The following is an 18,250-nucleotide window of genomic DNA, read 5'->3' as shown; positions in this document are numbered from 1 at the left end:
CGGAGCCTGCCTTCTGAACTACAGAGTTTCAGGAGGAGGAGTCAATAAAGGGATCACTGCCTGCAAGCAGCAAGGTACCATGGGGTATGTAGTTGTTAGAAATTGAATGTAAAGAGGAGAGGAGAAGCTGCATAGCATGCAAGGATTCAAGTAAAAGTTGTTGAAAGAGATGGCCACCAGATAGGCAGAGATCACATGAAAGGAGATTTTTCAAGTAATCTTATATTGGATTTTCAAAATAAATATTTTCAAAATCCTCCATTTTTAGAGGTTCAAATATACTTGGACAATTGAATATAATCATAAATAAAATGTTCATTGTTAATATTTTGTTGAGAATCCTTTACTGGCAATGACTGTAGTCTGGAACCCATGGACATTACCAAAGACTGGGTTTCCTTCTTTCTGATGCTTTGCCAGGCTCTAACTGCAGCTGTCTTCAGTTGTTCTTTGTTTGTGGGTCTTTCTGCTTTTAGTTTTACCTTCAGCAAGCGAAATGCATGCTCCATTGGGTTGAGATGATTGACTTGGCCATTGCAGAATATTCCACTTCTTTTCCTTCAAAAGCTCCTGGGTTGCTTTTGCAGTGTGTTTTGGATCATTGTCCATCTGTACTGCAAAGCACCGCCCAATCAACTTTGCTGTATTTGGCTGAATCTGGGCTGACAGTATATCTCGAAACACTGCAGAATTCATCCGGCTGCTTCTGTCACATCATCAATAAACACCAAAGACCCAGTGCCACCGGAAGCCATGCATGCCCATGCCATCACACTGCCTCCACCATGTTTTACAGATAATGTTGTATGCTTTGAATCATGAGCTGTTCCAAGCTTTCTCCATACTTTTATCTGCCCATCATTCTGGTACAGATTAAACTTAGTTTTATCCATCCAAAAAATGCTTTTCCAGAACTGGTCTGGCTTTTTTTGATTTTTTTTGGCAAAGTCTAATCTGGCTTTTCTATTCTTCAGGCTTATGAATGGTTTGCACCTTGTGGTGAACCCTCTGTATTTTACTCTCCTGAAGTCTTCTCTTGATTGTAGACTTTGAAAATGATATACCCACCTCCTGGAGAGTGTCCTTCACTTGTCTGGATGTTGTGAATGGAATTTTCTTACCACAAAGAGGATCCATGCCTTTTTATGTTGCTGAGCTCACCAGTGCATTCTTCTTTCCTCAGAATATACCAAATTGTTGATTTGACCACTCCTAATGTTGCTGCTATATCACTGATGGATTTGTTTAGTTTTTGAAGCCTTACAATGGCCTATTTCACTTGCATGGACAGCTCCTTTGATCGCATGATGTAGGTTCACAGCAATAGATTCCAAATGTAAATACCACACTTAGAATGAACTCCAGACCTTTTACCTGCTTAATTGACAATTAAATAACGAAGGAGTAGACCACATCTGGCCATGAAACAGCTTTTGATTCAATTGTCCAATTACTTATGGTCCCTTGAAAAAGGGGGATGGCTACTTTTAAGAGCTGTAATTCCTAAACCCTTCCTCCAATTTGTACGTACATACCCTCAAATTAAACCTGAGAGTGTGCAGGTTTCAGCCCATATCCATAGCTACAGCTTGAATATGTTTTGGTAAATAGCTAAAAAAAACTAAAAATAAAACTGTGCCTGTGTCCAAATATATATGGAACTAACTGTATATGGAAATATTGTGGCAATTAATTTTTCAGTGAGGGCAAGAGTATATACAAATGAATTTGGATCGTTTTGGATTATCATGTAGTGATTAAATTGTGGCACAGCTCTTAACGCCTAATATATATATATATATATATATATATATATATATATATACACACACTTTTTGGTTTTGGGTTTGGAGCAAATTGAAGTGTGTGGAGCCACAGACAGAACAGAGGAAGGAAAAAGGAAGAGATGATTTACCAGGTGAATTACTTTAAAAAGTAGGTGATTTACTAGGTGAATTACTTTAGCTTAAAGAGACTGATACCATCATTGTTTTAGAAAGTTAAAGAAGATCATTATAGTCTAAGAATAGACTGTTAAGAGAGACTTTGGGAAATTATTGAGCGCAAAAACTTTATTTACATAGTGAACACGTTTGGGAACCATACTGATTGGTTTCCGATCATTCAAGGGGTCCAGAGCTGTCAGCAAGAGATAATTCTGACATCTAGTAGCTGTGTAGTCTCAGGTGCTAGCTGTCCAAGGGGGAATGTACACTATATTGCCAAACAAATTGGATCAGCCCTCCAAATCATTGGATTCAGGTGTTCCACCTCCATGGCCACAGGTGTATAAAATCAAGCACCTAGGCACGCAGACTGCTTCTACAAACATTTGCGAAAGAATGGGTCGCTCTCAGGAGCTCAGTGAATTCAAGAGTGGTACCGTGATAGGTTGTCGCCTATGCAATAAGTCCATCCATGAAATGTGCTTGCTATTAAATATTCCATGGTCAACTGTTAGTGGTATTATAACAAAGTGGAAGCAACTGGGAACAACAGCAACTCAGCCACGGAGTGGTAGGCCACGTAAAATGACAGAACGGGGTTAGCGCATGCTGAAGCGCGCAGTGCGCAGAAGTCACCAACTGTCTGCAGAGTCAATAGCTAATGACCTCTAAACTTTGTGTGGCCTTCAGATTAGCAAAATAACACTGCGTAGAGAGCTTCATGGAATGGGTTTCCATGGCCGAGCAGCTGCATCCAATCCTTACATCACCAAGTGCAATGCAAAGCATCGGATGCAGTGGTGTAAAGCACGCTGTCATTGGACTCTAGAGCAGTGGAGACGTGTTCTCTGGAGTGACAAATCACATTTCTCTGTCTGGCAATTCGACGGACGTGTCTTGGTTTGGCGGTTGCCAGGAAAACGATACTTGACTGACTGCATTGTGCCAAGTGTAAAGTTTGGTGGAGGGGGGATTATGGTGTGGGGTTGTTTTTCAGGGGTTGGGCTTGGCCCTTTAGTTCCAGTGAAGGAAACTCTTAAGACATCAGCATACCAAGATATTTTGGACATTTTCGTGCTTCCAGCTTTGTGGGATTAGTTTGGAAATGGCCCCTTTCCGTTCCAACATGACTGCGCACCAGTGCACAAAGCAAGGTCCCTAAAGACATGGATGAGCGAGTTTGGGGTGTAGGAACTTGTCTGGCCTGCACAGAGTCCTGACCTTGACCCCATAAAACACCTTTGAGATGAATTAGAGTGGAGACTGCGAACCAGGCCACATCAGTGCCTGACCTCACACATGCGCTTCTGGAAGAATGGTCAAACATTCCCATAGACACATCCCTAAACCTTGTGGACAGCCTTCCCAGAAGAGTTGAAGCTGCTATAGCTGCAAAGGGTGGGCCAACTCAATATTGAACCCTACAGACTAAGACTGACATGTCATTAAAGTTCTTGTGTGTGTAAAGGCAGGAGCCCCAATACTTTTGGCAATATAGTGTATATTAATGTTTCCTCTGCAGAGGACATCAGTGACATAGAAAGCAGTGAAATGAAAAAGACAGCATAATAACAAGGCAACTAGCATTTTCAAAAAGATCTTAGCAAAGTCAATCCTCTTATTTCTCAGGTTTTTTTTAAAATACCACTACTCACCTTTCAAATGACTTGTAAACTCGATTGCTTTCTGTCCATTGCCATAAGAATGAGACTGGATGAATTTAAAAGAACAGATTATATAATACAAGGCAATACATAAGACAGCACACATTATGTAAATTATGAAGTACATGGTAGTGAGATTAAAAAGGGACCTTAAAAAAGAGCTTACACATTTTGGCAAGTAGCCTTAATCATAGCATGATTAAGACTACTTGCCGAAATGCGTAAGCTCCTTTTTAATGTCACTACCATGTAGCCAATAAAGACTTTAACACCGATATCAAGTTACCCGCTCTTCCTAATGCTTCACCTTGCTTTTAAGTCTTGGATTACGCGAGGAAGGGTTAGACCCTCTGTCACGTTTTTAATGCCGTCTGTGTCTCCATTGGGGAGATCCATCTATTTGTACTGTTATCCGTAGTTAATGAGGAATAAAGTAATAGGAAATCCAAAATGTTATTGTTGTCCCTGTAACAAGAGGAGATGGGATATCCCACATTAGGGACACCTATTCCTGGGACAAATGTCTAAGAGGGGAATTCACCTCACTTTGAGAGAATCCCTTTAATTTTCTGTTGCTTCATTGGGACAGGAATTGAGGGGAAATTTCCCCAATGATACACGAACAGCAAACAATAAATTGGCAAGGGTTTTATGTCTTCTCTTTTATATCCAAAATTAAAAAAAAAGTTTTGTCTATACATGCACTTTCATTTAAAGTAGATGTAGTCACTGTCTGAGAGGTCAGGAAACACTGAACACTGCTTCTACTGTTGACTTTACTATAAAGTCAGGGTAAACTAAACTCTGGAAACTGTGCCCCAAAAAAGCCAGTGCCTGTGGTCTTTCCTCAGATGATCATGTTCCACAATGCCTTGTTCTGCACGGTGTTTCTGTGTGGAGGTGGCCATCTTGGTAGGGACAGGGCGTTCCTTCCTCAAGTCAGAATCTCCAGCAAGGAGAAAAAAAAGAGCTTCACAGTAGTGACATCTGCAAATCTCACTTCAAATCTCTACCAGTCAGAGGCAGCAGTGCCTTAGAACTCACACTGCAGACATACAGGTATGAGGCTGTAGGAATAAATGTGCCCGGGCACCCTCACATACAAGGAAGTGCACTATTTTTTAGGAAGAATTCTAGACAAAAAGGTATATTTTCTCATTTTATTATTTCCTATGACCTCACACACCTTTATTTTTTTAGTTCAGATCCACTAGATTTTTCTATTCTTCTGGTGATATACAATCTATTGTTAAAAATTCATAGTGACATCTGTCTTATCACTGTTGTGTTGTCATTGCTGATCCTAGGTTACCTGGTGTACAGTTTTGACTTCATTTTCCACCAAGGGAGCAAACCCCCAGCACTTTGCCCTATCTTATGGGAGAAAACTCTGTCCTCCACCAACACCTTACAGATCACCTGTCTCTTCCCTTGTAAGAAGGCTCTTCTGTGCTTCTTACAAGATCCAATTTGAAATTTTTTTATTATTTTATTGGAAGTATCAGTTTTGGCAGTCGTATAAATATGAAACTGCTCTGGCAAATTTCTCTGTTCCTTTTCACTAAATTTTGACACTTTGAGAAAAACAAGTCTGCCTATCCAGAAAGACGTTCTGAACATCCTAGCAAAGTAAATTTCAGATACATTACTGCAGCCTAAACTGTTAGTGACATTTTAAGACATAAAACTGTTGGCAATGCTCACCTTGGTGCTAATGACTTCTCCATTGGCGTTGAACACCAGGTAGATAACAGACACCTTTGTAAAGACATAATTAAAATAATCTCTGATGAGCTGTCCATTTATATGCACACATGTAGGTATTGCTGGCTGTGACTGGATGTTCCTATCATTTGCAGAGTATTGTGATATTAAGGGGATTGGCCACCTACATTTATATTGGGTTGATTCAAACCGTGAATACACATGGAATAGGGGTGAAAATATTGACTGGGGGGATGCTCCCCAACAAGTACAAATAAGACATGTTGAACTGGTGGCCATAACTGGACATACTACACCAATCAATTGAAGCATGACCCACGGTCAGTGATCCACGCTGGGAATTTATTAGCTAATGACCTGGAATTATAGATCCCGGAAGAGTGGAGTCTTTAAGCAACAACTTCCTTTGCAGCTCTGAGATGTCATGTGACTGAAAAAAACAAAATACGGTTTGTGGTTTTGAGGTAGAGATGTAAAGTGCATCTGTGCTAAGATTAAGGAAATGAATGCATCTACAAAATTGCTAATAAGGAGCTTTAAGCAAATCATTCCTAACCTATCTTGCTGCTTTTACTGTGCGAAAAAGTATTATTAAAGATCCTCGAAGATCAGTACACAGACCCCAAATGTTGCTTTCAGTTGGTTTCTAACAGCTTAGAAACACAAGATTCTGCTATTCATAGAAAGGATTCAGTGTTTCTGTTGTGAATCTTAGAGATGAATTTCTCCATAATGCCTACAGCTCCACAGAGGTGGAAGAGTACGTCCTTCAAACTGCTTGTTCAGAAAATGTAAATACTGCATAGAGCATAGCATAGGCACAGGTTCACTTTAAAGGATGCGTTCTCCTTTAAAAAAAAAAAAAGCACTTTTTTTTGCATGTTTGGGGGGGAAAACTGTAGGAGCTGGAACATGTTACATGTTCCTCGCTAAAAACAAATGAACATGTAATATGTTCCCAAAGGTGAATACTTTAGATATAGAGCCGTCACACAAGTAGGGCAGATGTAAGTAGATCCAATCCATGACCTTCTTTTTATTAAAGTGAAACTTTAGTCAGAAAATTAAATCCTATAAGATTACTTCATACTAGCCCCTTTTGCAGGTATAGCTGTGTGTATAACATTATACATAAGTGCCTATACTGTTTAAAATCCAGTAATACACTGTCTCACCCCACTGTGCATATACTCAGTTGGTCTCTCTTTTTTGGCACTTTGCCAAAAATGTAGAGGCTGATCTTCTAACAGCCTAAAGAGTTACTTCTGCTCAGGGGCTCTGGGCTTCAGTAAAATGGTGGCAGCAAGAAGAAACTGGAACAATGCTGGAGCACACACTAATTTTGGTAACATAATTATTAATGTGGAATGTATGTTCCTTGCTAAAGAACATTATGTTTATCAAGTTGTTATGGGTAAACTTCCACTTTAAGTAAACAATAGTGTGGTAGAGCACAGAGACAGATACTGCACTGAAATAAGCTACAAAGACAACAAACTCACAGAATTGTAAAATATGGTTGTATTAATGCATGAATTTTCATGAGTTGACAAATACCGTGTTGTAGTGACTATATGAAAAATATAAGAAACATGCTTAATAATTACATCCCTTGCCACCCATGCTGCTGAGCCTTGCTGTTTTCACAGGCTTTTGTGACTGAAAATCTTTAGCATACCTGGTTCTCCTCTGAAGGTGTGGTTCCTCCTTTCAACTTCTATATCACACTATGTTACTATGGGACACAATAGTGATGTATTGGTCAGAGGAAGGATCCACAGAGCACAGTGGGAGACCAGAAAACTGACACATCTAGAAGTGCCAGATAAGGAAGCTATTTCAGCACATGGAGCTTGTGAAGACAGAAGAATGAAGACCTTGTAAAGACAAAATATTTGTAAAAAGCAAAAGTTACTTTAAGAGCCAGTTCACACTACATGCGTTCCAGTGTGCTTTTTTCTGCATCCTAAATGCACAGAAAGTAGGTTATATGGTTGTCAATGTAATAGTTCACATCAGTGCTTGCAGTTCCAGTGCATTCCGGTTGCAGAAAAAAATGTAGAACAGGTGGCATTTTTCATGCACAAAACTGTACTGGAACGTGGGAAAACACATCAAAAATGCACCGGAATGCACCAAAACACACCAAAAAACCACTGGAACGCACATGTCCCTATTTAAATGGAAGGAAAAGAGGGGGGGGAAATGAATTAGAACGCATTAAAAACGTACCAGAATGCATCAAAAACGCATAAAAACACAATGGAGCGCACCAAAAACACGCATGCAGAAATGCATCTGGAATGCATCTGGACTATATTTCTATGGTGTGAACTGACCCTAAGGAATCCTGTTCACTTTGAATGTATGAAGTATCATATTGCGTTAGTTTTGGAAATACAGTGCAGCAGGACACTTAGGCTGCATTTACATGAGCGTTTTGTAGCTTGAAGCTTGAAGCTCCAAAAAAGCTCAACCCTAAAAAATCAATTGTTCTTTAGGGTGCCTGTTCACATCTGATCACACGTACTGGTAATATAGAGAATAAATGATTTTTTTTAAGTTTGAGCATTTCTGGAGCTTCAAGCTACAAAACGTTCAAGTATGAATGCAGCCTTATAGCATATGCATCTGTGTGTAGTGTTATTCGATGTTGCTAATGCATTTGTTTATACTATACACTCACTGGCCACTTTATTAGGTACACCTGTTCAATTGTTTGGCAACACAAATTGCTAATCAGCCAGCCAATCACATGCCTGCAACTCAATGCAGTTAGGCATCTAGACGTGGTGAGGATGACATGTTGAAGTTCAAGCCGAGCATCAGAATGGGTAAGAAAGGGGATTTACGTGACTATGAACAAGGCATGGTTGTTGGTGCCAGACGGGCTGGTCTGAGTATTTCAAAAACTGCTGATCTACTGGGATTTTCATGCACAACCATCTCTAGGGTTTACAGAGAATGGCCAAAAAAAAATATCCAGTGACCGGCAGTTGTGTGGACAAAAGAGCCCTGCTGATGTCAGAGGTCAGAGGAGAATGGGCAGACTGGTTCGAGATGATAGAAAGGCAACAGTAACTCATGTCAATATGGACCAAAATCTCCGAGGAATGTTTCCAACACCTTGTTGAATCTATGCCATGAAGAATTAAGGAAGTTCCAGAAGGCAAAAGAGGGTCCAACCTGGTACTAGTAAGGTGTACCTAATAAGTGGCCGGTCAGTGTATATGTGTGCTCTGTTAAGAATAAAGGACAATGGACTGCATGCATACATACAGCACAATATTGTGAGTTGTAGTAATGTGCATTACAAATATTGGTTTGTGTGAGTCTAAGGGATCATTCACACCATGGTGCAGACAGATCAGTTTTTCTGCACGCATTCTGCAAGGGCACAACAAAATCAATTGTTCTCTATGTGCCCTGTTCACACCACAACACTAGTATCATATGCAAATTCTTTCTCAGGAATCTGCAACGTGTATAAAACTCATTGGAACACGCATAAAAACTGATATCTCTGCAAGTGAAATCTGCGCATCAGTTTCCAACAGTTTTTCTGCACATAAGGTGTAAACGAGGCCTAAAGGTTCAGTACAGCCAAAACTGATATTTCAACGTTAGGTAGATGCTGGAGAATTTATGACAGTTGTTTCTATCTCTCAGGGACTGTATTGATGAGATCTATTCATTATGAGGGGCTTCCACCATCTCTGTTGGATTTTTAATATTTTTTTAGGAGCAGACTCAGGGATTATAGCAGGCAGATCTCACTTCTGAAGAATTCAAGACATATAGAAAGCCAGGGGCTTACTCAACCCATCCGGCTCACCTTACAAATATACAAAAAAAAAGTTAGTTGGCAGACTGAACCTTTAAGACTTCTTGGGTCTGATTCTCGAAAACTGTAGAACAGTAAATGAGCACTGAACTAGAGTTGTAACAGATTTCTTGTTTCATTTTTCCATAAACTAATCTAGCTCCTGTTCCCCCCATTTTTAAATGTGTGCCACGTGTGTCCAAGCTAGAAGTGTAAATAGGTGCATTTTAGGACTAAGAACGTTCATACTTTTATCTTTTGGAGGGTGTCTGTTGATCCTTGCCTGAGTCTATGAGATAAGAGAACATCTCATTTTGATTCTTTTATCAGCTATATCATCATGCTAAGTTCATACAAGGATAAGGAGAGTGGGAGGGAGTTACTTCACTCCTAGGTGTAAATAACTGGGTTATGTACTGTACAGTATATAGGAACACTAACAATTTATACTACATGATGAAAAGTATATACGGACCACCCTCCACATAGGTGTTTCCAATGAATGGTACTGTTAATACTACAAAATTCAAAGACATTTAAAAAAGTTATGCATTTTCAGCCTTGTGGCAACAATTTGGGTAAGACCTTTTTTAGTTCCAGAATGACTGTGCCCCTGGGCACACAGCCAGCTCAATAAATGTATGGTTTGGTGTGAAGGAACTGTACAAAGAGCTGAACTGTACTTGTAGCTTATAATGGGTAAAACAATTTATAGCCCAACTCCAGCTAAGGCTTTTTAAGCAGTTACAACAATATAAATTTTATGGTTGTATAATTTTAGTGTTATATGGTTTGTACCATACTTTGTAACTGAAATCTTTGCTGAATAGACTGGCCTGCTAAAACAGTATTAATCACTTCAAGTTCGGACACTTTCACCCCTTCCAGTCCAGGCTATTTTTCAGCTTTCAGCACTATCACATTTTCAGTGACAATTACTCAGTCATGGAATATTATACCCATATGAAATTTTTATCATTTTCTGAGACAGATAGAGCCTTCGTTTGGTGGTATTTCATCACCACTGGGTTTTTTATTTTTTGCTACATAAAGTTTTAAAAAAAAATTTTTTTGCTTAGTTTTTCGTATAAAATTTTTCTTCATAAATTTAGGTCAAAATGTATTATGCTACATTTTTGGGGTAAAACAACCCAAAACAGTGTATATTATTTAGTCTGTGTTAGAGTCTACAAGCTATGGGATATATATTTGAATACTGATCAGTTGAAACCCTAAAGTGCTGGATGCTGGTATGATGTATAGCAGTGATCAGGACACTGTTATGGGGTATGGCAGGGATCAGGACATTAGCATGAGATATGGCAGTGATCAGGACACTGGTATGGTGGTGATCAGGACGCTGGTATGGTATATGGAGTGATCAGGATACTGGTGTGGGGTATGGCAGTGATCAGGACTCTGGTATGGCGATGATCAGAACGTTGGTATGGGATATGGCAGTGACCAGGACTCTGGTATGGCATATGAGGTGATCAGGATGTTGGTATGGGGAATGGCAGTGATCAGGCTGCTGGTGTGGGATATGGAAGTGATCAGAACGCTGGTATGGGGTATGGTGATGATCAGGATGCTGGTATGACATATGCGGTGATCAGGATGCTGGTATGAGGTTTGTTGGTGATCAGGATAATGGTATGGGGTATGGCGATGATCAGGATGCTGGTATGGGGCTTGTTGGTGATCAGGATAATGGTATGGCGTATGCAGTGATCAGGATGCTAGTATGGGGTATGGCGGTGATCAGGGTGCTGGTATGGCATATGCTGGTAATCAGGCCACAGGTATGGGTTATGGCAGTGATCAGGATGCTAGTATGGGGTATGGCGGTGATCAGGGTGCTGGTATGGCATATGCTGGTAATCAGGCCACAGGTATGGGTTATGGCAGTGATCAGGATGCTGGTATGGCAGTGAGCAGGGAGTGTTAGATGTCCTAGCAAATTTAGATACACTAACAAATTGAAGCCAAACTCTAGCTCACACTGCAGTTACACTAGCAGTTACAGAAACAGTTTTTTCTCTTTTAGGATAAAGATTTTACATGAATAAATAAAAGCTGACTATTGTAAGTACCCTTGTCAGTGGTAAATGGTTTGTCTTATCCCTCTAACTGCTACATTTGCAGTCCTGTTGAAAAACAACAGACTTACTGGTTAGATTACCAGGTGAAAATAAGAAAGAAAGAAACCTTAAAAAGAAAACCAGTCCCACCACATCTAAGTCTTAGTAAGCTGCAAAATAAATATTTGCTTTTGGGATTAATACTGCTTTAATGATAATGGGTAAAAGGGTCTACTTGGCAGGAATGACAGGTAATAAAATAGGATTTTGTACTTGCCTAAAAAATCAGTTTCTTTGAGTACAATACAAGACACGGGATCCAGAAGCAATAAGGTGTGATTTATAAGGAACAGAGGAATAGAAACTTTGTCCAGTAAACCAAAAAGGCACTCTCCTTCATCTTACGAACCAAAGGTATATCTGCAGGGGCTTTTGCTTTCTTCTTCTGGGGTAACATGGTATGCTTATCTCCCATGAATTCCTTGATTTAAGTGTCCAAGGAGTCACCAAAAAGAAGATTGACAAATATTCAGGAAGAGCCTCCTTTATTTGCATTTGAGAACAAATTGTATCTGGTAAACCCATCCACACAGTAGCATGAGGCTATGGGCAAGTGTTCCAATTGGTGGAGGACAGATGGATTGGTTAGAATGGACCCAGGGTCCAAAGCCATGTTTTTGGCCAGACAGATAAGGTCTGACAGACATACATGGTCGCGATGACAGGCTGCATAAAAGGACCAGCCTAATGAAACCATGCCAAGAAGAAAGCTTCTAACCTCTTATTCATAGATTCCTAGAAAACAGGGACATCCTCAATAGGCACAGCTAAGGTCTTGTTAGGCTTGCTATACATGAATCAGCCAGCAGGCTGTTAAAAACAAAAACTGAACAGATTCCTCCATCCACAAAAGCGAGCTGGATGGAGGAATCGTCCCCGCTGGGTTACTGTATTGACAGCGATGACTCTATATAATGGCCAAGCATGGACTGAAATTCGGCCAGTCCTTGCTGAACCAGCTGAATCTCAAGCTTTCTATGGCAAGCTTTATGGCTGGAAAAGGCTGCGTTCAAGTCTCTTTCTTTAAGAACCCTTCCGTCAATAGGGTATTGCTGAACAAAGTGCTTGGGAGGGATGAAAGGTTTTTCAGAATGAGGCGAGTTGCCATACAGAACAGGTTCTAGGAGTGAGTGTACAGAAAACCTTTTGGCCAGCCAAGACATTTTTAAAGAACCTAGGTGGATGAACACAGACTGCTGTAAGGCAAGGCATGTTTTGCACTGCATCACTGCAAAAGAACTAGTATCCTGGAGATATACCGGCTGATTGGGTCTCCTCCTGTGTGATATCCTTGGAACTAAATGAGGAACTTTTTCCCTCAGGATGCACAGAATCTGTGAGGGGAAAGTCAGACAGACTCTGAAGGAAAGGCCATAGTGGCTAAGAAGACCTCTCTGGATATACAGAAGGGAGGCTCCCCAGGGCTCAGCAGAGGTGCCAACCTATCCAGAAAGGTGCAAGGTGGAAGTTAAAGTGGGTATGAAAAGCCGGTAAACTTGCTAGAAGTCTGGATGCAAAAAAACAGCAAAGGAAAAATAAAATAAGGTAGGAAATAGTTTTGCTACTCTCAGAGGAGAGAAGCTGTTTGTTCACCTAAGGACACTAGCAAAAACGCATGCATGCTTGAAGTGGGAAAGGTTAGGATAGGGATTTCTTTACAACTTTGTTTTCCAGTGTCCAATCAAAGGTAGATAACCCATTGTCCAAGAGTAAGATCCTGTGTCTTGTAATGTACTATGAAAAAAATGTTATGGGAAGATTTAGCAAACCATAAGCTGCTGTATTAAAGCTACTGACATACTGGGGGGATTTACTAAAACTGTACAGTGCAAAATCTGGTGCAGCTCTGCATGGAAAAACAATCATCTTCCAGGTTTAATTATCAAACTTTCCCCTAACTTTCTGTTGTGTTTCTAGAACAAGACGTGAAGAGAAATTTCCCCAATGGTATAAGAATGCAATAAAACCAACAAAACAAAAAAAAAAACTAGTAGGGGTTTATTTGTTTCCGTACAAAACAAAAAAAAAAATTGGCTCTAGTTATATTTTAATCAAGGACGTTAATATGAGAGTCTGGACTATCACAAGGCAAATTGCAATGACTAAGTAATAAAACCAACACTTGTCACGAGTCACCATCTAGTGTCCAAATATAAGAATTTTTATTTCAGGAGCCAAGTTGGTAAGCCAAAGTTCTAGACATCATCTGCATAAAATCAGGGCAATAAAATGAGACCAAGCATAAAAAAGAGTTTCAGACTGTGATGGTAACAGGTTCTCGTTAATCTAAATATAATTTACATTTGGTTATTAAAGTGTATTTAAACCATAAAAATGTTTTTTTCCTATTTATTTCTTTTCATAAATGTATACAGTGTTTTGTTAAATCTGTCTGAAAAGTACAGAGAAATAAAGTGGGGAAAATAATTATTGTCAAATCCCCTGCAGATTTTGTAAGTTTGCCCACTTACAAAGAAATGAAAGGGTCTATAATTTTTCTCATAGGTGTATTTTAAATGATAGAGACAGAATAATAAAACCAAAAATCCAGAAAAAACACGAAATGATTTACAAATGATATAAATTGAGTTGCAGTTCAGTGAGTAAAATAAGTATTTGATTTGATTAATTTGATTTGAAATTTATGGAGCGAGCTCAAACTTCGAGATACCAAGTGACAGCAAACAAATCGTAAGGATTTAGAGAAGATCTGTAAAGAACAGTGGACCAAAATCCCTCCTGAGTTGTGTGCAAACCTGGTAACCTACTACAAGAAACGTCTTTTCTCTGTGTTTGCCAACAAGGGTTTCTCCACCAAGTACTAAGTCATGTTTTGCTTGGGGATCAAATACTTCTTTTACTCACTGAACTGCAACTCAATTTATAACATTTGTATCGTGTTTTTTTCTGGATTTTTGGTTGATATTCTGTCTCCATCATTTAAAATACACCTTCATTTCTTTGTAAGTGGGCAAACTTACAAAATCTTCAGGGGATCATATAAATATTTTCCCCACTGTACATGTTGATCCCTCCGGAAATCTAGTGAGTAAATTTCTTTAGTGAGCTGATGATGCTCCAGTGTTATAGTTCCAAAGAAAAGAATACTAATCTTTATTGCACACTTTTCATTGCACTTTAGAGACCGATGGCGATTTCTGCTGAACACTTATCTTGTTGATGGACACTGATTTGGTGTATTACACAAGGACTGATATATATTTTTTGTTATTTAAATTTCTATGAGTCACACAATTAAAGTGTTTTCAGAGCTGTATTTATATATTTATTGAATGTTCACGTGCCATCTCAAATAGTGTTATTGGCTCTGCCCAAATCATCTTTGTGGACTAGGTAATACCTCCCCCATGTTTTGGAGATAAGTAGAAGGGGGTGTTCTATAGTCTCAACACATTTCCTGTCCTAGGGTAACAACATGCTCCTCCATAGATACAGTGAAATGAATAAGTGTCACCCTACAATAGGAACTGTGTTAATAGGAGAGCACACAAGGTGAAAAACACGGAAAACAATCCTAAAAAAGAAAATGATTGCAGCCACCACATCTAAGGACTGGTAAACTGCATTATATTACATTTTTTGTTCTTGGGTTTAGATACATTTTAACATTGAATATGATGTATATAATATGACTAGCAACCCACAGGAAAGTATAAAACACATGACATTTACACATACCTTCTTCGCATTCACATCTTGGAGCAGTGGCTCGCTTTGCTTTTTAGACAAGGTAGGTTTATTTTCTTTAGATCCTTTTCGAGGGTTTTTTGGCTTCTCTAAAGAACTTTGTTTCACCTAGCAAAACAAGCATCTATAAGCGATCAGCATATACACATCTGTGTCCAACTGCCAGGCACATAAACAGTCTTGTTAAAGCTGAACTTCAGACACAAGAACTATTTAAAGAGTAACTCCACTTTGTTGAAAAAAAAAAAGCATTCCACTCTGGGTGATCTATGTACATTACAAGGATTTTAACAAATTTGTTGCAGATTCCCTACCTTTTGTTATCCTGAAGAAATATGTTTGTCTCTGCGCATGTGCGTATTGAATGTGAATGGGATTGCTTTTATAAATATCAATCAGCTGCTGCACTTCCAAGGTTCTAATGAGGAAAGTTGCAGGGCTGGCATCAATTTAGACATGATTTTCCTTTGGGAGTATCTCAGCAAAAATAACATTTTTGTTGCGGAATATGCTCAAAATTTGACTTAGGCTGGCCATACATTATACAATTATCTGCAGATTTTCTGCCCAATTTCCTTTAGATTTACCTTCAACTATGTAGTGCAAGGGCCTGCCTAATTGGATACAACTGAAAGTGTTGTTTAGGTTTGTCCTCCTATTATATGGTTTTTGGTAAATCTAAACCAAAAATCTGCAGATAATTGTATAATGTATGGCCAGCCTTAGACTTCTGGAAAAACCAGTAAGCCAATCACACAAGCAGGAAATGACATTTCTGGGGGCAGGGGGCGTTCTGAACACCATATGTGTACATAATGCCTCTAGGTTGCCACATTGCATTGCATTTTACAGAAAATTGCAGCACTGCAGATTGAAAAGGAAAGGTGATTTTAATAACATTAATTGCAATATGATGTGTTGCAATTGTATATGTTATATTATTTAGTATGTGCTATTTTTTCCCCACAAAAGTGGAGTTACCCTTTAAGTATATTCCTCAATAGCCACAATGGATTTGAATCCACTTTGTGTGCACCAAATACTTGGTAAACCCAGGTATTACTATGTAAAAGTAGCAGTGACCCCATCAATGTCATGCACATAACCTTGCAGACAGCAGAGTTGTGGGAGGGATCCAGCAGGTCCACTTACTACATGCTGCCTGCAGAAAACTGCAGGGTGAATACAAGACCAGTCATTCTGCAAAAGAAAACAGAGAAGCAGTGACTGGTCTCTATTACAGGAAGCATCTACTGGAGCTAAAATACCAGAGTTGTTTTTGTTGAATTACTGCATAGATCTAGAAAAAACACACAAAGGATAGCAGTATTTAAAGTGTTACTAAACCCAGGACCCTGCATTCACTATATCTGGTCCTCCACAGTACACAGATCATGGAAGTGCAATTATTTTAGTAAATATAAACTGCTAAATAACTTTTCCCATCAGCAGTTAGAGAAGTCTTGTGACTTCTATCAGTATCCAGCAAAGCACTGGTTAAAGGTTGTAGGAGGAGTTTTCACTTTCCTCTCACTGTCCTGTGAGACTGTAGGACCCCTAACCCTCTGTGTGGACAGTGCTGATTGCCTTTGTGCTGATCACATGTACTCTCCCAAGAAAAAAAAAAAAAACTCTCTAGCATTACACACCAAGCTGAGCATTTGGAGGCTTGCCTCCAAGGCTTTGTTCTATCAAGAGATGATTTGGGGACAGTAGACGAAAAGGAGGATCAGAGAAGACAGGATTAAACATCCTTTTTACACAATGCAGAGGATTAACCTCTAAGTATAACAAGCATGCGTTACTGTACAGTGGATATAAAAAGTCTACACACCTCTGTTACCATTTCATTACTTTTCATCCACCTTTAATGTAACCTATAAACTGTACAACTCAGTTGAACAACAAACTGATATGTTTTAGGTAGAGGGAAGTAAAAATAAAAAACTAAAATAATATGGTTGCATAAATATGCACACCCTTAAACTAATACTTTGTTGAAGTACCTTTTGATTTTATTCTAGCACTCAGTCTTTTTGGGTATGAGTCTATCAGCATGGCACATCTTGACTTGTCAATATTTGCCCACTCTTCCTTGCAAAAACACTCCAAATCTGTCAGAGGGCATCTCCTGTGCACAGCCCTCTTCAGACCACCCCACAGATTTTCGATCAGATTCAGGTCTGGGCTCTGGCTGGGCCATTCCAAATCTTTAATCTTCTTCTGGTGAGCCATTCCTTTGTTGATTTGGATGTATGCTTTGGGTCATTGTTATGCTGAAATATGAAGCTCCTCTTCATATTCAGAAGCCTGAAGGTTTTGTGCCAATATTGACTGGCATTTGGAACTGTTCATAATTCCCTCTACCTTGACTAAAGCTCCAGTTCCAGCTAAAGAAATATAGCCCCAAAAGCATGATACTGCCACCACCATGCTTCACTGTGGGTATGGTGTTCTTTAGGTGATGTGCAGTGCTGTTTTTGCGCCAAACATATCTTTTGGAATTATGGCCAAAAAGTTCAACCTTGGTTTCATCAGCCCATAACACGTTTTCCCACATGCTTTTGGGAGCCTTCAGATGTGTTTTTGCAAAATTTAGCCAGGCTTGGATGTTTTTCTTTGTCTTGCCACTCTACCCTGTAGCCCAGACATATGAAGAATACAGGAGATTGTTGTCACATGTACCACACAGCCAGTACTTGCCAGATAGTCCTGCAGCTCCTTTAATGTTGCTGTAGGCCTCTTGGCAGCCTCCCAGACCAGTTTTCTTCTCATCAATTTTGGAGGGATGTCCAGTTCTTGGTAATGTCACTGTTGCACCATATCTTCTCCACTTTATGATGGCTGTCTTCACTGTTTTCCATGGTATATCTAATGCCTTGGAAATTCTTTTGTACCCTTCTCCTGACTGATACCTTTTAACAATTAGATCCCTCTGATGCTTTGGAAGCTCTCTGTGGACCATGGCTTTTGCTCTAGGATGCAACTAAGAAAATATCAGGAAAGACCTACTAGAACAGCTGAACTTTATTTGAGGTTAATCAGAGGCACTTTAAATGAATGGCAGGTGTGTGCTCACTCCTATTTAACATGATTTTGAATGTGATTGCTTAATTCTGAACACAGCTACATCCCCAGTTATAAGAGGTTGTGCACACTTATGCAACCACATTATTTTAGTTTTTTATGTTTACTTCCCCCCTAAAAGATTTCAGTTTGTTTTTCAATTGAGTTGTACAGTTT

At 39.4% G+C, this 18,250-nt stretch overlaps 1 protein-coding gene across 1 annotated transcript in view; it reads right to left on the bottom strand.

Annotated features, from left to right (window-relative positions):
- AGBL3 (AGBL carboxypeptidase 3) overlaps nucleotides 1-18,250 on the bottom strand; it is a 180,883-nt gene that overhangs the window by 11,318 nt on the left and 151,315 nt on the right. Inside the window, exons 13-15 of the mRNA XM_089680809.1 lie at nucleotides 14,999-15,115; nucleotides 5,315-5,368; nucleotides 3,602-3,656 (exon numbers count right to left, since the gene is read on the bottom strand). Coding sequence (XP_089536935.1) covers nucleotides 3,602-3,656; nucleotides 5,315-5,368; nucleotides 14,999-15,115 — 226 coding nt within the window. The remainder of the gene's footprint in view (nucleotides 1-3,601; nucleotides 3,657-5,314; nucleotides 5,369-14,998; nucleotides 15,116-18,250) is intronic.

This window comes from Staurois parvus, unplaced genomic scaffold (assembly GCF_062004578.1).
Source record: "Staurois parvus isolate SC_StPar_1 unplaced genomic scaffold, SC_StPar_1.0 ptg000249l, whole genome shotgun sequence".
In the NCBI taxonomy this organism is placed as follows: domain Eukaryota; kingdom Metazoa; phylum Chordata; class Amphibia; order Anura; family Ranidae; genus Staurois; species Staurois parvus.
Note: the sequence above shows the minus strand (reverse complement) of the source record. Positions and strands in the feature narration are given on the sequence as shown.